At 47.6% G+C, this 17,507-nt stretch overlaps 4 protein-coding genes across 4 annotated transcripts; 2 read left to right on the top strand and 2 right to left on the bottom strand.

Annotated features, from left to right (window-relative positions):
* Positions 1 to 1,299: 1,299 nt before the first annotated feature.
* Positions 1,300 to 3,143, bottom strand: EV420DRAFT_1743897 (uncharacterized protein; the record flags this gene model as incomplete). Its single annotated transcript, XM_060480087.1, has 7 exons — positions 1,300 to 1,421; positions 1,683 to 1,979; positions 2,295 to 2,368; positions 2,402 to 2,530; positions 2,680 to 2,749; positions 2,778 to 2,965; positions 3,122 to 3,143. Coding segments are annotated over 7 exons (900 nt in total), but the record flags the coding sequence as incomplete, so codon positions are not given.
* Positions 3,144 to 3,581: 438 nt separating this feature from the next.
* Positions 3,582 to 5,438, top strand: EV420DRAFT_806906 (uncharacterized protein). Its single transcript, XM_060483540.1, has 6 exons — positions 3,582 to 3,875; positions 3,932 to 3,973; positions 4,024 to 4,256; positions 4,308 to 4,386; positions 4,443 to 4,744; positions 4,803 to 5,438. The coding sequence occupies exons 1-6, from the start codon at positions 3,668 to 3,670 to the stop codon at positions 5,070 to 5,072; spliced, it is 1,134 nt and encodes a 377-aa protein (XP_060336845.1). The 5' UTR covers positions 3,582 to 3,667; the 3' UTR covers positions 5,073 to 5,438.
* Positions 5,439 to 8,269: 2,831 nt separating this feature from the next.
* EV420DRAFT_806843 (uncharacterized protein) lies at positions 8,270 to 9,980 on the top strand. Its single transcript, XM_060483539.1, has 7 exons — positions 8,270 to 8,424; positions 8,483 to 8,582; positions 8,631 to 8,672; positions 8,725 to 8,966; positions 9,030 to 9,108; positions 9,163 to 9,452; positions 9,507 to 9,980. Exons 1-7 carry the CDS (start codon positions 8,407 to 8,409, stop codon positions 9,783 to 9,785), a joined length of 1,050 nt encoding a protein of 349 aa, XP_060336844.1. The 5' UTR covers positions 8,270 to 8,406; the 3' UTR covers positions 9,786 to 9,980.
* A 3,094-nt stretch (positions 9,981 to 13,074) lies between these two features.
* EV420DRAFT_1509350 (cytochrome P450) lies at positions 13,075 to 15,917 on the bottom strand. Its single transcript, XM_060471465.1, has 14 exons — positions 15,413 to 15,917; positions 15,325 to 15,362; positions 15,210 to 15,269; positions 15,022 to 15,154; positions 14,869 to 14,966; positions 14,707 to 14,812; positions 14,577 to 14,649; positions 14,296 to 14,525; positions 14,176 to 14,242; positions 13,927 to 14,125; positions 13,707 to 13,873; positions 13,552 to 13,653; positions 13,454 to 13,501; positions 13,075 to 13,400 (listed from the first exon to the last, which is right to left on the bottom strand). Exons 1-14 carry the CDS (start codon positions 15,609 to 15,611, stop codon positions 13,211 to 13,213), a joined length of 1,710 nt encoding a protein of 569 aa, XP_060336843.1. The 5' UTR covers positions 15,612 to 15,917; the 3' UTR covers positions 13,075 to 13,210.
* Between the last annotated feature and the right edge of the window lie 1,590 nt (positions 15,918 to 17,507).

The following is a 17,507-nucleotide window of genomic DNA, read 5'->3' as shown; positions in this document are numbered from 1 at the left end:
CCCGCCACTTTCTCCCTCGACTGGTTGATCGTGCGCACGGATCATGGGATGTATGTAACATGCAACCAATATGCCGACCTGAACCGCTACTTCCACTAACTCTGACTACGACCCTCCCTCTAGTGCATCCTACGAGTCGTGATCTACAGAATCCTGGCTTCCGCACGAGTGATGGATAGCGTGGGGGCATACCGGCCTGTCCTGGAGGTCTAAGTGGAGCCTTCGGCATTGTATGCGGTGTCGTTGGTTTTGTATGTGGCGTTCTTTGCGTGGAGTAGTAACACACTGCATTGTTTTGATCCTATTACTAGGATCAAGCAGGTATGTTGGTTCCTTCCTCTGTGTTTTGTGGGCAGGTTATTAGGGTATTGTACCGACGTTACTTGTGGGACGCGTGGAGGTGGGAGTGTGATGACTTCCCCACTGCGCTTTGGGCAAGCTAAGACGGGGGATCCTGTGGCAATGGGTTATGGAAGTGAGAACCAGTTGGAAGAAGCTATCGTTGAGCTGAGGTGGTGATATCGTCAGCTTAGGAGGACAGAGGAATTGCGGGGAGTGTGCGCAAGTTGACGGGTATGTCCTATATTTAGCCTGGATGGAGGAAAGTTCATCTCTATATGTACACTGTTGCACGCTCGTCAGTTCTCCCCATGTTTGCTTACGCTTAAAGTCAAGGTCAGTACTACGCCTACAACCAGGATAATGGTACGTACCTGCGTTCAACACCATCGAAGACTTGATGCCTTAAGTGTGCTCGCCAGTCACTGGCAGCTCTCGCGCTCCATTCAACAAAAACTATATGGCACTATCAGTACTATGTAGTTCCATAGGAGAAACAACGTGCATACTAAACCCATTGCGAGCACCTCCGGTAAACTCTTAGAGCTCGGATCCTTGCTTATCGGGCCGTATCAACATCAATCGATGGTCTGCAACGAGACTTTGACAAAGAGCGACAAAGTGGAAAGGATGACGTACTGTTAGGTATGTCACGCACACCGACGTGCCGACGCGACTATCGTGGGCAACAGAGTCTTGGAGAAAGAGACGAAAGGTCAGGTCGAGGGAGTTCCTCAAGGACTAGTGGCACGCACCTTGAACTTCTTGCGTGTACCTTTACAAAAATGAAAGTAATTTGATCGTCGACTCCACTCTGTTCTTGCAACAGAAACTTGCCATAGTCTGGTTCAGTTGATAGAAGCAGGAAGAGAGGAAATAATACGTACCATTATCTCCTACGCGAGTCCGTTAACCTCAACCGACGCGACAACCTTCGTAACCCTGGCGTAAAAGGCCCACCGAAACTCGGTGGACGCATCGCTGGCCTCGGTAACCTCACTTAGTCTCTTTTTCGCCCTTATCGCGTGCCATCGAGCTTGGATCTCCCTTATCGATCGTATGCAGACACTTGCTTGCTGACTCTGCCTCCAAAAATGATGCGCCAGCAGAACGCAGGTCCCGTATCATCGTCAGGCATGATGGGTGTGTGTTTTGTCAGGGGTGCTTGAAAAAGTGCTGAGCAACGAGAGACAAGATAAGCAAGGGTAAATTGACCAAAAGTTAGTCTACGCACCTTCAGCCCTACTTATGTTCCTACCCAGGCGTGGACGATTCACAACATGATATACTAGTAGAAATATCGTGAGTGAACCACCAGAAAACTTGGTATAGTAGTGGCTCACCTTTCCATAGCCACTGGGCATGCGTTGATCCGACGCGATGTTGAACAGAAGGAAATCGTCACAAAAACGGGATGGTCCACTATCGACCACCAGTGAGAACAGAAGATACGAGGGTCTTCCTGAATTTCGAAGCGGAGCTGGCAAGCGGTGTGCAGTAAAGTCGACGCATGATGACCGTTCGTAATCAAAATAGTATATTTGGACCATCGACGTCAAGTCAAACAAAGCCCTGACGTTCTCTTCCCCATGCTTCAACTTGTATTGCGGTGTTCTCCCTCGATAATATTCAGGCAGGCACTATATGAGTAAATTCTGACCGGTATTCATAGCTGTTCAAGCCAAAACAATTTTTAACACGCGTAGCGGGACCTCAAAATTAATGCTCGAAATCTATCAAAGCTCCTGATGCACGCGGACGCTGATATTCTTCCTGCAGTACTAATAATTGTCTCCTACACCAGCTGCCCATGACAACCACATTAACACGCCTTGCGTCTAAATCAAAAGAATCGATTTCTGGGCGGAGACAATGGATGCATCTGAGCAAGGGTGAACACGTGGAGTGCCGAGCAGGGGAGGGACTCGGGTTCAGGTATCCTTTTCCTCACCTACTTTCAGGTGTGTATGGGAGCCATAATACTCTTGTTGATACCATCCCAGCATAGTCATGGAAACAGAGTTACCAACTGTGTGCTTCGTCAGGTCATTAATAGACAAACCATGGAACTCAATAGCATCAACCCTGGATGGAGCATTGAGATAGTTGGGCGCCCTGTGAAGGAACAGGATGAAAAGATATGTGTGCGACATCACCTCAACTGCTAGCTCAGCCGTGTCCAGGAAATCGTCTTCCATTCGAGGAGAGCAGTAGTAGAAGGGTCCTTATCATCATGCGCTCCTTGACATCACGATTCCAGCATGAATAAGAAAAGGACGCAGAGCCGAAAGACTTCTATCATGCCTTGTATCTGCGTCCTGGCCACTGGCTAGCGCTCACCGACATCCCCCGAGCGATGGGCAGCTAGAGAATATGTACTCAATATCCTGGAGGAAGGTATACGGGTATGCTACGCACCACATAATAAGTCCACACACCCATTCGTATGCAACCTCTTTCCTTCTCCTACTAGGTGAGTGAAGCATGCAGGTCTTACGCCTCAGTGCCTCATATTCTTCCTGTATACCCAAGCCAAGTAGTAATGGCCACTTGTAGATGAGATCTGGTGAGCTACGTTGACGAGGCACGCAGATAATAACAGGGCCGGATGCATCGAGAACCTCAGCTGATAATCGATATGCACAACTTAATACTATAATGCACCATCATTTGCCTTTTGCGGTGTTCAATAACGTGCTATTCAGATCCACCGCCATCGCATGCCTTCGGAGACCGTATCGTAGGTGTGGTAATGTAAGTGATACAAACAGCGAAAATACACTTGCAACGTAGAACGTGGACATTGTGAGTGGAGGCAGGAACGACGGTCCGGTGTCGATGGGAATTTCCAACGGTCACGAGCCTCCTTTGCGTCCAACTTTACCTCCGCCATGCAGTGTTACGCAGTATCCAGAGTGCAAGAACTCTCATCTCATGAGACGATGTCAGGTGGATCTAGCCATACAACCATCGTGATTATCCCTCCGTGCTCCTTGATGCCTTGGGTATTGCGGCAGCGAATGATCCTTCCACTGCATCTTGGAGTCGACTTGGCCTCATGCCTCTTGTTCCTGAAAAGCTTACAGAGGGGATGAATAGGCCTTTGCGAGCGGCTTCATATCATCTTTTATCTAAAATAGTACGTCAATTGAGATGTTTTGCACCTCGCTACAAAAGACTTATCTGTACATCTATCCAAGGTGATATTTTGTATACAACTTGAAACAAAGATGCGCCTTCAGCAACTCTTAGATGGTGACAGATATCGAGGATCATATCGACTCTCTCATTTCACCTGCTGACCTTGCTTCAGCCTTCACGAATCACCATGAAACCAACAAATATCTTGGGGGTATGCGCGCTATATAATGAGGGCATGTACCATCCTCCTCTTAAATACATCCCACCTCGCTCGACGCTGACACGTCAATCGTCCTCCTCAATGGCTTCAGACCTTCCTGCTACTGAAATAGCATTCATAGTTCAAGAACTCGATACCTCACTCAACGCAAATATCCTTGACTCCCTATTACACGGTGAGCCACGCTCATTCAAATCCGACTCCTGTTGTCTAATCGCAAATGCACATAAGGAGTATACACGGGCATTGTCGCTGTTACCCTGTGGAATATATGTGAGGGAGGTTTTCCCGATATCTTGTTACTCGAGCTAAAGGGCATAAAGTCATTGCTAGTCCCCGACCCAACGGAAAGGCCATAGTCGCTATTATCATAATACTCCACATCCTAACCTCCATCAACCTGGCCTTCCAATGGTCGTACATGCGCTCCACGTTGGTCGACAATGCACAAAACCTTTGGACCAAATATCTGAGGATCTACAAAGCCGGTGACATATCCTTTTTGGCAACAGGTATCACGAGTACTGTCTGTACTATCCTCGCAGATTCTACCATGGTGCGTCTGGCATACCTTTTATTGGGAAATCCAAGTCCAACTAAACTCCAGATTTGGCGTTGTTGGATGGTCTGGGGACGGTGCTGGTTGACTACTCTCCTTCCTGCTCTTTGTCTAGTGTCTGCTATTGGTAATGTCATCAATACTTTCTGTCTTTGGCTTTACATAACCCCAGGTTTATTACAGTGTTTAAAATTATCTTCCTACGCTGCCAGGTCATAGATGGAGCCGTCAACGACCTACTCAATCCGGTGCTTTATGCGTCCTTCTCGCTAGCCACGACCCTCTGGTGCACACTACTCATCATATACCGTGTCTGGACTGTTGGACGAGCAAGAGAACGAGGACTCGGAGCCTACCGGCACGTCGTTGAAGTCCTAATCGAGTCATCAGCTCTCTATTCCGCGTCTTTGATCCTATTTGTCGCCTTCTTCGCTCACAATGACTGGGCAGCGAATTACCTTGATCCCATAACAGGAATCGCAAGAGTGCGTGGATATCCTTTCTCGGACCTACTTGCTTGCTTGCTTATTTAGCATGTGGCAGGGTGTTGCTCCGACTCTCCTTGTCGGGTGTGTTGCGGCGGGACATGCTCATTCTGACGACTCATGGCAGGGAAGTATAGTTACGTCGCTCCGTTTTGGGCATGGTCAGGCTCGGGCGAGTGCTCAAGAAGATACTCTGATAAGTATAAGCCTCTATGGTGGTGACCTGGAGGATCAGCCAGATGGGGAGGGTAACAGCAAATGTGGATCCCAAGAGAATGGCATGGAAAAGGTCGCTCTGGATGACAAAGAGGCTGGAGGAAGTATATAATGGTCTGAACATGTCGCCTTTCATACAGGGCATTGATGACCTCGGTAAACGTCGTCATTTATTCCAGCCTTGAGTCTGGGTTTCTCGTTTGTTGGAGTTACCATAGGGATGGGTCCATTTCTCTGTGCTTCAACACTGTATAACCTTTCTACGTGTTCACCATTCGATACCATCACGGCATAACTCGATGACATTAGTGCAGACTCGCCAGCCAGTTCTCTTGTTTGTCTCTTACTCTATCCAACGAGAAATATGATTAACACATCGCATTTTATTGGAAAACACGTTGCGAGCTCCATTAAGCTCCTAGAACCCGGATCCTTGCTTATCGGGGCCTCGTTGATCGACGAGCTGCAAAGACGACTTCAACGAAGAAGAATGAGGCAGAGGGGATGACGTACCATTGGGTATGCTGTATGCACTGACGACTTGCTGGGACGTTTTGGGGGAGGAATGCATTCAGAGTCCTATGAAAAGAGACGAAAGGTCAGGACAAAAAGTTCCTTAAAGGCTAGCGGCACGCACCTTGAACTTCGTGTAGCGAAAGCGACATGTGCGACCATGCATACTGACATTCGATTTGGTCGTCAACTCGGCTGTGTTCTCGCAACAGAAGCCTACCAGATTTTGGTTCAGCAATAGGAGAGAGGGAGGAAAGAATACATACCATGATCTCCCACACAAGTTCATTGATCCCCAATTGACGTGATAACCTAACCAAAGTTCGTAACCCTGGCGTAAAGGCCCCACCGAAACCTGGTATATCCATCTTTAGCCTCAGCAGCCTCGATAAGCCTCAAATTCGGCCTTATCGTGTGCCATAGAGCATGGATCTCCTTTATCAATCGTGTGTGGACTAGCTCAGGCGCGCTCTAAAAATGACGTGTCAGCGAGACGCAATGGGATAAGGGAGGTGCTGTATCCTCGAGTATGCTGCGTACGTGAATTGCTGGGGGCGGTGGGGGGAGACGCGCTTGAAAAAGTGCTGAGTAACGAGAGAGAAGGTGAGCAGGGAGAAATTGACCAAAAGTTGGTTTACGCACCTTCAGTGCTAGTTAGCGCTTTAGCCCCGTATTCCTACACAAGTACTCAAGCTAAGCTCAGGTGTTGGATATTTTGGGCGAATCTCTATATCCTAAGAGACATGTTGTGAGCAAACTGCTGAAAAATTGGTATAGTAGCAGCTCACCTTCTCTTACGAGCGCGCGTTCCTGGATGTACACCAATCACGACTACGGGATTGTAGTGATGACACGAAGCTGAATAAATGAAAGTCTCCATGAGCAAAGGAAAAGAACAGGCAAAGACAGATGACCCACTATCGAGTCCAGTGACAAGTGCTAGAAAATCAAGTACGAAAGTCGTCCTGAATTTCGAAGCGAGCTGGCAGGCAGTAACGGGTAACTGTTGGGAGTAGGGAAAGGCGACTAGTTATATAACCACGTACAAGTGCCATCATACTGCTGTCTCGGGACTACACTGGCACGTACAGTACAGTCGACGCGTCCTGCATGGGCGTTGATAACTAAAATGGAACATTTGGTCAAATTTGGACCATCGACATGACATCAAACCAAGCCTCTTACCTCTCACCACCATGCGACTTTTTGTTCGTCACTATTCACCATTGGTTTTAGCCGGCATTCTGATTCAAGATCAAACGATTCAAACCCAGATATTCAAAAATAATTTGCCCCGCGGCTAACGAACGAGGAGGGCCTCAACGTTGGCACTCGGACTGGATATTCGAAAGTCACCCTGATATCCCTCCCTCTCCTCTCAATGTGATAATTTCGGATCCGCACCACCATTCCTCGTGCCAATGTCTCAACGACGGCACAGCTGAGACAGCGCGTCAAAATTCCGCAAACGAGGACACAGGACCATGCTCGTCGCCTTACCGGTGCAGAGGCAGAGGCAGAGTCCAGAAGCTTGTGGATGCAGTTGGCAGGTCTCCTTCCTCGTTCACATTCAAGGGCACTGACCTTCTCCACAGCTATGTGCCCCGATATCAATCCCACTCCGACTTTGCGCATCGAAGAGCACCCAAAACGTGCAATTTAGCGCTTCCACCAGCATCGACTAAAGAGCAAGCTTTCTGCAACATCAAGAACCCGTTCTTCTCTGAGACGACGTATCTTCATCCGGCGAGCAAGCCCAGGAGTATGAATATTGGAACGGGGAGGCGTAGGCGTGGAAATAATACAGTAAGTCTCCTCGTTCCTTGCTCGGATCCAGGAGCACTGACCGTCTCCACAGCTCGATTTCGATCTCGCTGATCAATGTGTCCTCTCTCCCTCAAACGGCACCACACAAAACCCAACAATTTTGCATCCCCGCCACCACCACCTCAGGAGCATCGTTACCAGCATCTAGGACATGTTTTTGCAGTGAGATGATGTATCTTCGTCTGGCGAGCACGCACAGGTGTCAGAGCGGGGGATTAGAAAGGATACTGCGCCGGAGGGGCGGTGGAAGTGGTAAGGTCTTGTCCCTTGTTTGCATTCAGTCACTTGCTCACCTTTTCCATAGCCCAAACTCGATGTCGCTGATAAACATGATATGATCTACCACCAATGACCTTCTCGTCACCACCATCGATCCCGGGTCCCATTTTTGTCCTGAGCTAGACGGCGAGCAAGGCTAATTCTGATGCGTCCCGCCACAACCCCTTGTCGAAGCACCAGTCGTTTGTAGTTTTTACCAAATTCTGAAGCCCCGTTTGTCAAACGATCAGCCACAACAAAACGGATCGATCATGGAGACTTACTAAAAGGCTTTTTGGCTTGCGGTGGTTACCGTACATATAGCATCGATTAGGGTCTGACGAATGTCTGGCTTCAAGACACCGAGATGGTTGAGGTGCACATGTTCATCGCTCAGTGGAACCGAAGTTCCTGATTCTTTTTATAGTATGCACGACTATGGTAGCACTTTGTCTGTTTCGCCGTTGCCGACGTTACAATGTAATAGGGATTTTTTGATGATGAAAAGATTGGTTGAGATGACTTCCGATTCGAATTGAAGCATCGATGTACGACCATATGGTGATATGTCATCGCTGGTCAAAACTACCTCAATACTTATGCCACCTGATAATCGTTCGCCCAACCTACTGCGACAGATTCGCTCTTGGAGATGGATGGACTTATTTAGGCTTTTGCCAATCGTCGATCATCTCGACCGGGCAGCACTCGTACCGTGTTTTCTTGATCGTCGTCGCAGACTACACTCTTCATCATTACGCACTCAGTTGACAATCGAACTGCATAACCTTTTTAGAATCATCGACATGACACCGGCGAGGATTCGATGGCACTGATGAAAATTCTCGATGCACCAGTATAATAAGGTGTGTACCTTCCTTCGAAAACAACCTTTGCCAAGTTCTAATCTACATGACCTCTCAGACCGATATACCAGAGGAACTCACCGACGATGAGATAAATTTCATCTTTCAAGCTCTTGACACCGCGTTAAATTCTATCATATTTGAATTTCTATTACATGGTATGCATGCTGAAGTTTGAACCAAATTTGAATGCTCATGTCCACCAGGCATATACACTGGTGTTCTTGCTGTTACCCTGTGGACCATCTGTGAGTCGACCATGTCTCCCATTCACCTTCTGAGCTGAAGCAACTCCCACAGATACGAACAAATCTCGACCTACCGGAAACGTTATGACCATCGCCATCATTCTCCTCTACACCATGACTTCTATTGGGTTTGCTTTCGGCTGGTCATTTGCGCACTCCGCATTCATCACCGTGACTAATGGACAAAACTTTTGGACTGTGTATCTCAAGCTCAGCATCGGTACCAACGATAAATCAGTTTTGAGCATAGGAATCACAGGAATCCTCTGTACCATCCTTGCAGATTCTGTCACGGTGCGTAGACTCTGCCGAGTCCGAGAATCCTACCTCCATTCACTGCTTACTAGTAGCCCCTAGATCTGGCGTTGTTGGGTGATCTGGAGCCGGCATAAGTTCATCATTCTCTTTCCTACTCTTTGTTTAGTCTCTGGTATCGGTGGGCATTCTGTTGCTTCCGGATTCTCTTATCAAGAACTTACCCCAGGCCCAGTGTTCAAAAGCATCGACATGTACATGGTGTTCACTGACGGAAACACTCTTCACCTACTCTACCGAGTGCTTTATGCATCGTTCTCTCTCGTTACCACAGCATGGTGCACACTAGGCATCGTCTACCGTATCCTGTCCGTCAGTGGCAACCTCGGAGCTTACCGCCGCACTATCGAAATCTTAGTTGAATCTTCAACCTTTTATTCCGTCGCTTTGATCCTATACGTGGCTTTATTCGCTCACAACGATTGGGGGGCATGTTATCTTGATTCTGTAGCCACGGTTGCACGGGTAAGCTGATATTCTTCCCTTGTTTCGCCATCTAATATGCGCCATACATACTAGGGAATTGCACCTACGCTTATCGTTGGGCGAGTTGCAGCGGGACACGCTCGCCCAGATGACACCTGGGAGGGAAGCATGATGTCTTCCCTTCGCTTTGGAGGGAATCAGATCCCGACAAGCTCTCAGGGAAGTTTCGTAATCGATGATGACCTCGAAGCTCAGCTTGAGAGCCAAGATGAGCGCGCGAACACCCAGACGCGTTTCCGGGGAGATACGGCGCTAAGTGTCACGGAGGACGATGATTTGGAACCTGAGGCCCAACCAGAGAGAGTACCCTGATGTAATAGTTATCGAACAGAGCGTGTGACAGTCATGGAAAACGTCTGACTCAGAAGGAGATTGTATAACGTAGGGATGGCCCATGGATACGAACAAAATCTATATCAAGAAAATGTGGTCAGTGCTTCAGCTGAGGTGAGGGAGGCAGATCACCGTGCCGTGGCGATAGGCCAGCGATGCAATCGTCGTTTCGGTACGTACAAGAAAGGGGGCATACAAGATAACAGAATTAGCCATCGATCAACATGTTGACAGAACCGGCGCTTGAAGAGCCGTGGCGAAAGTTCTATCGATCTGGGAATGTCTTGATAATGGTGAATTTGTGCGTGACTGATGCGGATATCAAGAAAGTGCTGATTAGAAATAGAGGTTAAGACGAGTCATTTACGGTGGCAAGGACGAAGATCTTATCCGAGAAGCGTTGGATGATGGAACCAACAAGGTGGGAGAGGAGCGTGGAGCACTCTCTTGTGTTAATGACAATATTGAGTAACGGAAGGACTAAGTGTAACATGATTTGTCTTGACATGGACCATAGGAGACCATAGGTTGACAATATCGCATTTAAAACCCCTGTACAACATCAAAAATCCTCGGAGTATTCGAAAGAAAGGAAATGAAAACCAAAATTCTAGGGTTGAACGAGTGTGGTATAAAAGAGCGTGCGGGTTTAGGGTACAGGATAGAACGAAAGTGGTAAGGTTTAAATGGCTAGGTGAATGGGTAGCGATATGATGGGGGTGGGATTGTCCTATACGCTTATAAGGTTATCAGGCGACAATATCAGAGGTGATGAGAACGTACTAATATTCCTCTTTCTCCGGCGTCTAGATCGGCATGGCGCCCCTGGAAGGTCTAGCGGGAGCTGGTCCGCCGGGGCTGAAAACGTTGAACGGCTCCCTCGCTATAGTAAAATCCAAGCATCAGCTTCCACCGCTTGAGAAAAAAAATTAAAAGGTCGACGTACCGTACATGTTACGGGGCTTCAAGGGGGGAAGACCTGCGGCCATGCGGCGAGCATTGGTGTCAATTGGCGAAGCCGACACGGCGGTGAACGCAATAGCGCAAAAAGCGAGAATGGATGTGAACTTCATCCTTTGCGTTGGTGGTGGATGGCGGTTGGAAGGAAAGGGAATAAAAGGGAAGGGTGGTGTGCGGTAGCCTGGTTTTCTTCAGGGTACCTCTTGGCGTGACATTGAGGAGGTCGCGATAACCGATGTATGATCGGCTGAGCCTCCTATACACGGAAGAGGGTTCATGAAACCATTAGCCGCCTCTTATGCTCAGTTGTGCTCTTTGTGGGACCACGACGAGCTACTCATGTCAAGGACATCCTGAGACACGTCCCTATAATATTGATGACTCGCGTCGGTCATGGTACATATTCAATTCAGGATGCTAGTAGTGTTCCTTCCAGGATATTGATGATACTTCGGGTTATGTGCGGGCACAGGCAAGGTACGGGCGATCCGCAGTCGTGGTGGTAGTCGGAAAACGAGGCGCTCGTTTTCTCCCACGGTCCTGCCAAATTTGATATCCGAGCTATAAACCTTCTTATCATTATCAGGCACCTCCTAATTAATTGCACCTCAAGTACAGTTTGACACTGAACGCTGGGCCGCGCCGGTCCACAGTGTGTGCTGAACCACACATATAGCTAGTTTCTTTTTGGATTTTTCCGGGTATTTCTCTAAAAGTATCATCTATGACAAGATGTCGAACGTGCAATAATGAAATCGAAAGTATCAGATGAAAGCTAGAATCCGCAAAACTCCTTCGAGTAAAGTATACTTCGTTGAGAGTCGGGAACGGCGGTCTGATCCGACTACAGACCAGCAGTTGGCTATCTCGACACATGCACTGACAGAACCAAAGACGCAATCATTGTGGATGGAACGAGATGGAAAGCAAATGCGACCAGGATTCACAGCGAGATAGAACTGCGCACGCTGACCAATACTGGTGCGGAATAAGTGGGTGACTGAACATGCGATTGAATAAAGCGGGACGCACTTGATGATCAAGGCGAGAAAATGATGAAATATCAAAGGTTGCCTCTAAATTTGGCTGCATCAGCGCTGAAGAATAAAAGTGGCAAGAGCTTTTGCAAAGAATCGAATAAGGAATAACTAACGCAATACACTTATGGCAGGACCCTAGCTTCCTATCGTAAGAAACTCAGTTTGCGTCCTTTGTTACGAAATTCCATGTCGAGAGAGAAAGAGAGTTGTATTAGAGCTGCTCACCCCATTACCATTCCCAGGCGCAGGTAACCCGGGTGGAATAACGTCAAAGTATTTCTAGTCATAACCCTACGTTATTACAAGATGATGATCAATGAAGTTTAGGGTGTTTCGGGAGGCTCATCGAAGCAGATATTAGTAAGAACAAAGAAGACAGGCATCGGGTAAATAAATGGGCGCATAGCAACACATACTCAGATCAGAGCCCTCATTTTAGAAAAGAGTGAATGGAACAGATAGCAGAGATATCGAACTCGTAGATGACAGATGGTCTACGAAGCTTGGGCCGGGGTTTAGCCCACGAAACTCGGCAAAATAAGGTACCTATGTAAAAGCACCAATTGTTAAATACGATAGTCAAGGACGCCTGTTCGAGTATATCGCCTTGACACTCAGAGACTCGAGATGGATCCCATGGGAGCACGACGCTGCTCGGGTGTACTGTATCTTTAGAAAAAAACAGAGTGAGAAGTGCAGATTGCTATTCAATGGAATTTCAAGAGCTAGAGACCCGCAGAGCACACTGAGACGGAAGCTGCTTCAAGCAAGAAAGGACGAGCAAGGGAGCCTCTGAGCGAAGTTAAGAACAACCTGGTAAGCGAATACCATCGTACCCCGATGATTTTGCGGGTCATCCAACTTGTAAACGTGAGCGACGAAATGTATGTAATGGTTGAAGAGAAGCCGAAAACTTGGGTCCGTGCACTACCGGTTCTCGGACCGGTAAGCTGATAGACGCGATCACGATGGCGTTAAGCTTCGGTTTGTGGTTTCCCACCCACTAGAATGGCATTTTTCATGTCGCGCCCATAGCCTGATTCCTGCTCCAAGGCGTACCCATGTCTTTACCCCGTTCCAAGTTCTTTGCTTTCATTCACGTCGATTTGACGCACTCCTTTGACTCTAAGTGGTTAGATTACTTACTCCTGGTCATTGTTGCTATCAAAACACGACAAGTTGCATCTCCCACCTGCTGAATTGCACCAGATTATCATATGATAGTGCCCGGGTCTCTCACGTAGTAACACAACCCTTCTCAGATGCTGATCGTCGGAAGGTGTGATTCTGATGCAACCCGGTGTAACATGAATGCCCTATCGATTTCGAGTCAAATAAATTGCACATTATTGCAAGTATTAGTCTATCGTTATTATATTGGTAGTTAGAAAGAAATTTCCCTACTTAATCTTCATCAGACGGGGCAACCCGAACCTTCATGTGCAGCTGAGACCCCTTCTCTTGTTCGCCTTCAATCGTTGGCATCATGATAAAGCAGGATTCCCGTCGTACGCGCGAAGGGTCCATGCCATCAGTAAGAGAAAACTCAAAGGAGTTGACAAGTTCCACAATAAAAGAGTGCAGCTCCATGACACTGAGTAAAACCATCAAGCTTGATGTAGACAACAGGAAGACTTCGACACTTACGCGAAACGCCAACCGAGGCAGGATCGTTGTCCGCCAACGAAGGTGAACCTAATTTTGGATGAATACAATCAAGCCGGGAGAAGGAGTAGATGACGTACATGTTGCCATAAACACCAAGAGACACCGCGGGCTTCCCTTCCTTGTGTAACCACCTTTCAGGATTGAAGACATCCGCATCTTCTCCGAAAACTTCTTTGCTCCTGTGTAAATCCTGTTAGTACTAGAATTGTAAAAAAGGAAGAAAACATCAAACCTATTATAGCCGGCAATTGAGCTGATGACCTGCAGACCCGCCGGGATTGGGAGTTCGGTCAACACCTCCCCAGTCTTCGTAGTAATGGGCTTGTGGAGGGGAAGGACATCATCCTTTGTGGCGATTCTGAATACGTTGTACACGACTGGGTGCATGCGGAGCGTTTCCTAGTCCCGGTATTCAACATAAATCGAAGAGACCATCGATATGAAAAAGTTACCTTGACCACAGCAGACAAGTATGGCATAGCGTCGAAATCAGCAGCGGTAAACTCGTCCCTGCCAACGGCGTGCATTTTGCGCTGTGTCTCTCGGATTTCCTGGCGAAGTTTGGTCTGGCACTCGGGGTGTGCCACGAGCTCGAGCAGAGCGAAAGAGAGTGTGTTCGATGTCGTTTCGTGCCCGGCAAATACAATGATGCTGAAAAAACGGTTAACAAAATTTTGCAAAGCTGTAAGCTGTATACATACTTCATTTGAGCAAGAAGTTCATCTTCCTCTAGGCGCATGTCGGGATTTCCTGATGCGTTGGCTTTGACTATAGCGGAGGAATGAATAAGTGCGTCCTATAGAGCAGGAGAAAGTTGTTACCCATCAGACTCATGAGGTCTTTACTCGCTTTACCCTCTTTCAGAGCCGCATACTTCTCTGCTACCAATTGCTTTGCAACCCGAGTTGTCAATTTGTTAGTCCTCCTTCCAACTTCGAACCGAGGCGAAGGAGCATTCCTGACAATAAACCTAGCAAACGAATCCGGAAGCATGTCCATAATGCTCAAAGCCAGAATATCTTTGGGTTTAGGAATACCGAAAACGTGGAACCTGAAATAAACCCCTTAAGGAACGACTGATTACAAGGCGACATATACTTACACGAGATTGGTGTAGGTGTTCGCGAGTTCATTCTCTGCGTTGTCGAGAGCTCCAAACTGATAATCAAAGGCAGCTTCGCGACAGAAACTTATGAGAATTTGAAGAGCAGTAATGATACCAAGAGACATACCTTCACCGATCGCATCAAGGGTCGCTCGCGACGTCCATTCAGGAATATCCACAATGATCGTCTCCGATACGTCCATAGAAATCATGTCTCTCCACTTGTTTGCCAACTGCAGAAGACGGGACCCATAAGAACATATCTAGGCTCTAACCATCGACGACGTACCTTGCCGGCGTATGACAAGAATATCGGGACAAAGGCCTTTGCTTCGGAACTTCCAAATCCTGGTGTCATAATCTTTCGCTGGCGCCTATGTTGCTCGCCTATGTATGTGTTATCAATGCCTTGTGAATAGTCACAAGTTAACGCGTGGCTTACCTTCAACATTGAGAAGTCCGGGACCAAGAGTAATGCGGGATAGAGCACTTCGGCTAGGCGACTTGATGAAGTTGTAACCAGACTGATAAATGTATGACAAAGCTTTAGGGTCGGTGATGAAGAGGCGTTCTCCCTACAGACAAACGAGTGAGAGAGCCAGTTGTATAGTAGGCTCGAAGTTAACCTACTCCGAGTGGTGCGTGAATGCGAATAACGTCGCCGTAGGTCTTCTGCCATTCAAAATCTCTCTGGGTAGAGAGAGAGAGTCAACGAGGGAACAATGACATAGTAGAGGAACATTACTTCTCCGGCCTGTGATTGTAAGAGCTCGGGAAAGTTTCCTATGGTCGTTATATGAACGAGGGAAAACAGGACTGCGGGAAAGTCTCACCATATAGAAATGAGCTGGACTCAGGCCCTTTCACATGAGAGAGAGAAATGCGAGTAAAACGTTTGTATACGACGTAGGCAAGAGTTAGGGCGCAGGCGGAGAGGACAAGAGAGAGGGAAGGCATGTTTATGAAACTATGGACTGAAGGGCTGTATGACCTCCATCTTATAGTCTCTGAATTCCCATCCCCTTGCCGCATTGAATACAGCGAAAATAGCAACCGACCTGCTCTACAAAACCCAGAGTGGTAGTAAGTACCTCGCCACGATCGCGTGAAAAAAGGATACGAGGGTCTTCTGAAGTTATCCGACGCGGATTCAGCCTTAATCAGCGACGCCTAAGCAGCCCTAATCAAACACAGCCAGACCTCATGCCTTCAGCTTCAGATTCCGAGTCGGTGTAGAAGGCAGTCGGGCTGCTCATTGTACACTGACTGATACTGTCGCGTTGAGAATCAAGATATCGGTGTTGTGATCTCCGTCCGACACCGAGCGGTACAAAGCATGATACCGGTTAGATAAAAATAGTACACCTAGAGTCGCATGTACCTCAGTTGGTCTTTCCCAACTTGGATTTTGTTTCTCAGGGGAAGGCTATTCGAAGGTGGTCATTCTGGAACATTATTCGGCGATAATTCCCCACGTATCCTCCGAGTGTTGGAAAACAGCGGCCTGTGCGAATGTAAGGAAGATCGGCTTAATGGATTTTGTGTTTCTGTGATTTATCACGCGTCCGCCGTCGGCTTATTAGTTCGTCGGGGATATAAAGTCAAGGAAGATGCCAAAGAATCCGAGATTCAGAGAGATAAAAGCTGGGGTCAGTGCGTGGGCGAGTTCTTTCGTACAACAATGACATCCGAAGAGCGGCTGAAAAAGCTCAAGCTAGAGGAAGCCAAAAATAGTACTTCTGGCCATCTCCGAATGACTGGCTTGGCGGCTGAATGTGTCAAAAGATAAAAATAGATCTTCCATTTCGCTATATGATCGTCACGGTCAGGAGTTTTTTCAAATTTTACTTGGAATTCATTAGCTCTGATCCTGCAGTAAGTCTTATAGAACACACACGCCCGTTGACGATGAGGTTTCTACCTCAGGTCCTGAGCATCATCGATACCCTATTTGGGGAAGTTGTTTTCTTTCTACTCTATGGACGTTTTACGGTTTCAGCTTTGCGCCCAGCTCATTATACCAGGATAAAACTGTTGATCCAGACTATTGATGCATAGGGACTGATATACCGTCGCCGGATAGTTTCTGCTGGCGTTATCAACTTCATCAAAAGCATTCGGCCAGAAACAACAAGTTCTTCGTCCAATCAGAAAACAGAGGCATCCTCTTCATCTTCATCAAAATCAGCGCCACTGGGTAATGCTGTTAAGACTTTCACCTCAGGCCCTCTCCAGCGCGACCCATTTTGCAATGTATCATGCCCGAGCCAGTCAAGATTCAGTCCATTCGGCCTTCTGAGGGATATCATTAAGGACCTTACATTCTAGACTTGAAGCTTATCCCAGCGGTTTCCAGCGGCCAGTTACCGGAAAGGGAGCTTTGCCGTTTTAAAAACAGGTCAAAACTTCTTACGTTTCAATTGACGCTTTCTGTACTCGCTAAATGCTCTATTTTTGCTTCGTTAGCCGCACTACTAAGAGTGCTAACGGCACGTATGTTCACGTATGAGCGGATGGGAATTAAATCAAAGCACGGACCTTTTGTTTTTTTTTACCTGTCCTCGGAATCTGGGAAGTGGAGCTTTGTAGCGGTTTCAATTCGACAGGCTCTACAAGGCTTCGTCATTTAGTCCCTTGCACGAGCTGCTGAGTGCTCCCTATTCATTAATGCGGCACTGTCGTTCTTGTGGACACAGATACCCATGGGCCGAGCGGCATTCCGATACCGCGCGGCACAATGTCTATGACCCGTGCATCACGTCGGCGTCCGTTGTGATTCGTCCAACCTCGAGACTCTGTTCCGTTGGAGTTTCTTGATTATACTGCCTGAACGTCTCCAAAAGCACCATTGTTGTCACGGAAAGGCGCAAAAGTGGCAGCCGACATTCACTGAGTACCGTAGAGTTCACCACATGTCTGTTCTACTTC

Source organism: Desarmillaria tabescens (assembly GCF_030435595.1).
Source record: "Desarmillaria tabescens strain CCBAS 213 chromosome Unknown EV420scaffold_4, whole genome shotgun sequence".
Classification (NCBI taxonomy): Eukaryota; Fungi; Basidiomycota; class Agaricomycetes; order Agaricales; family Physalacriaceae; genus Desarmillaria; species Desarmillaria tabescens.
Note: the sequence above shows the minus strand (reverse complement) of the source record. Positions and strands in the feature narration are given on the sequence as shown.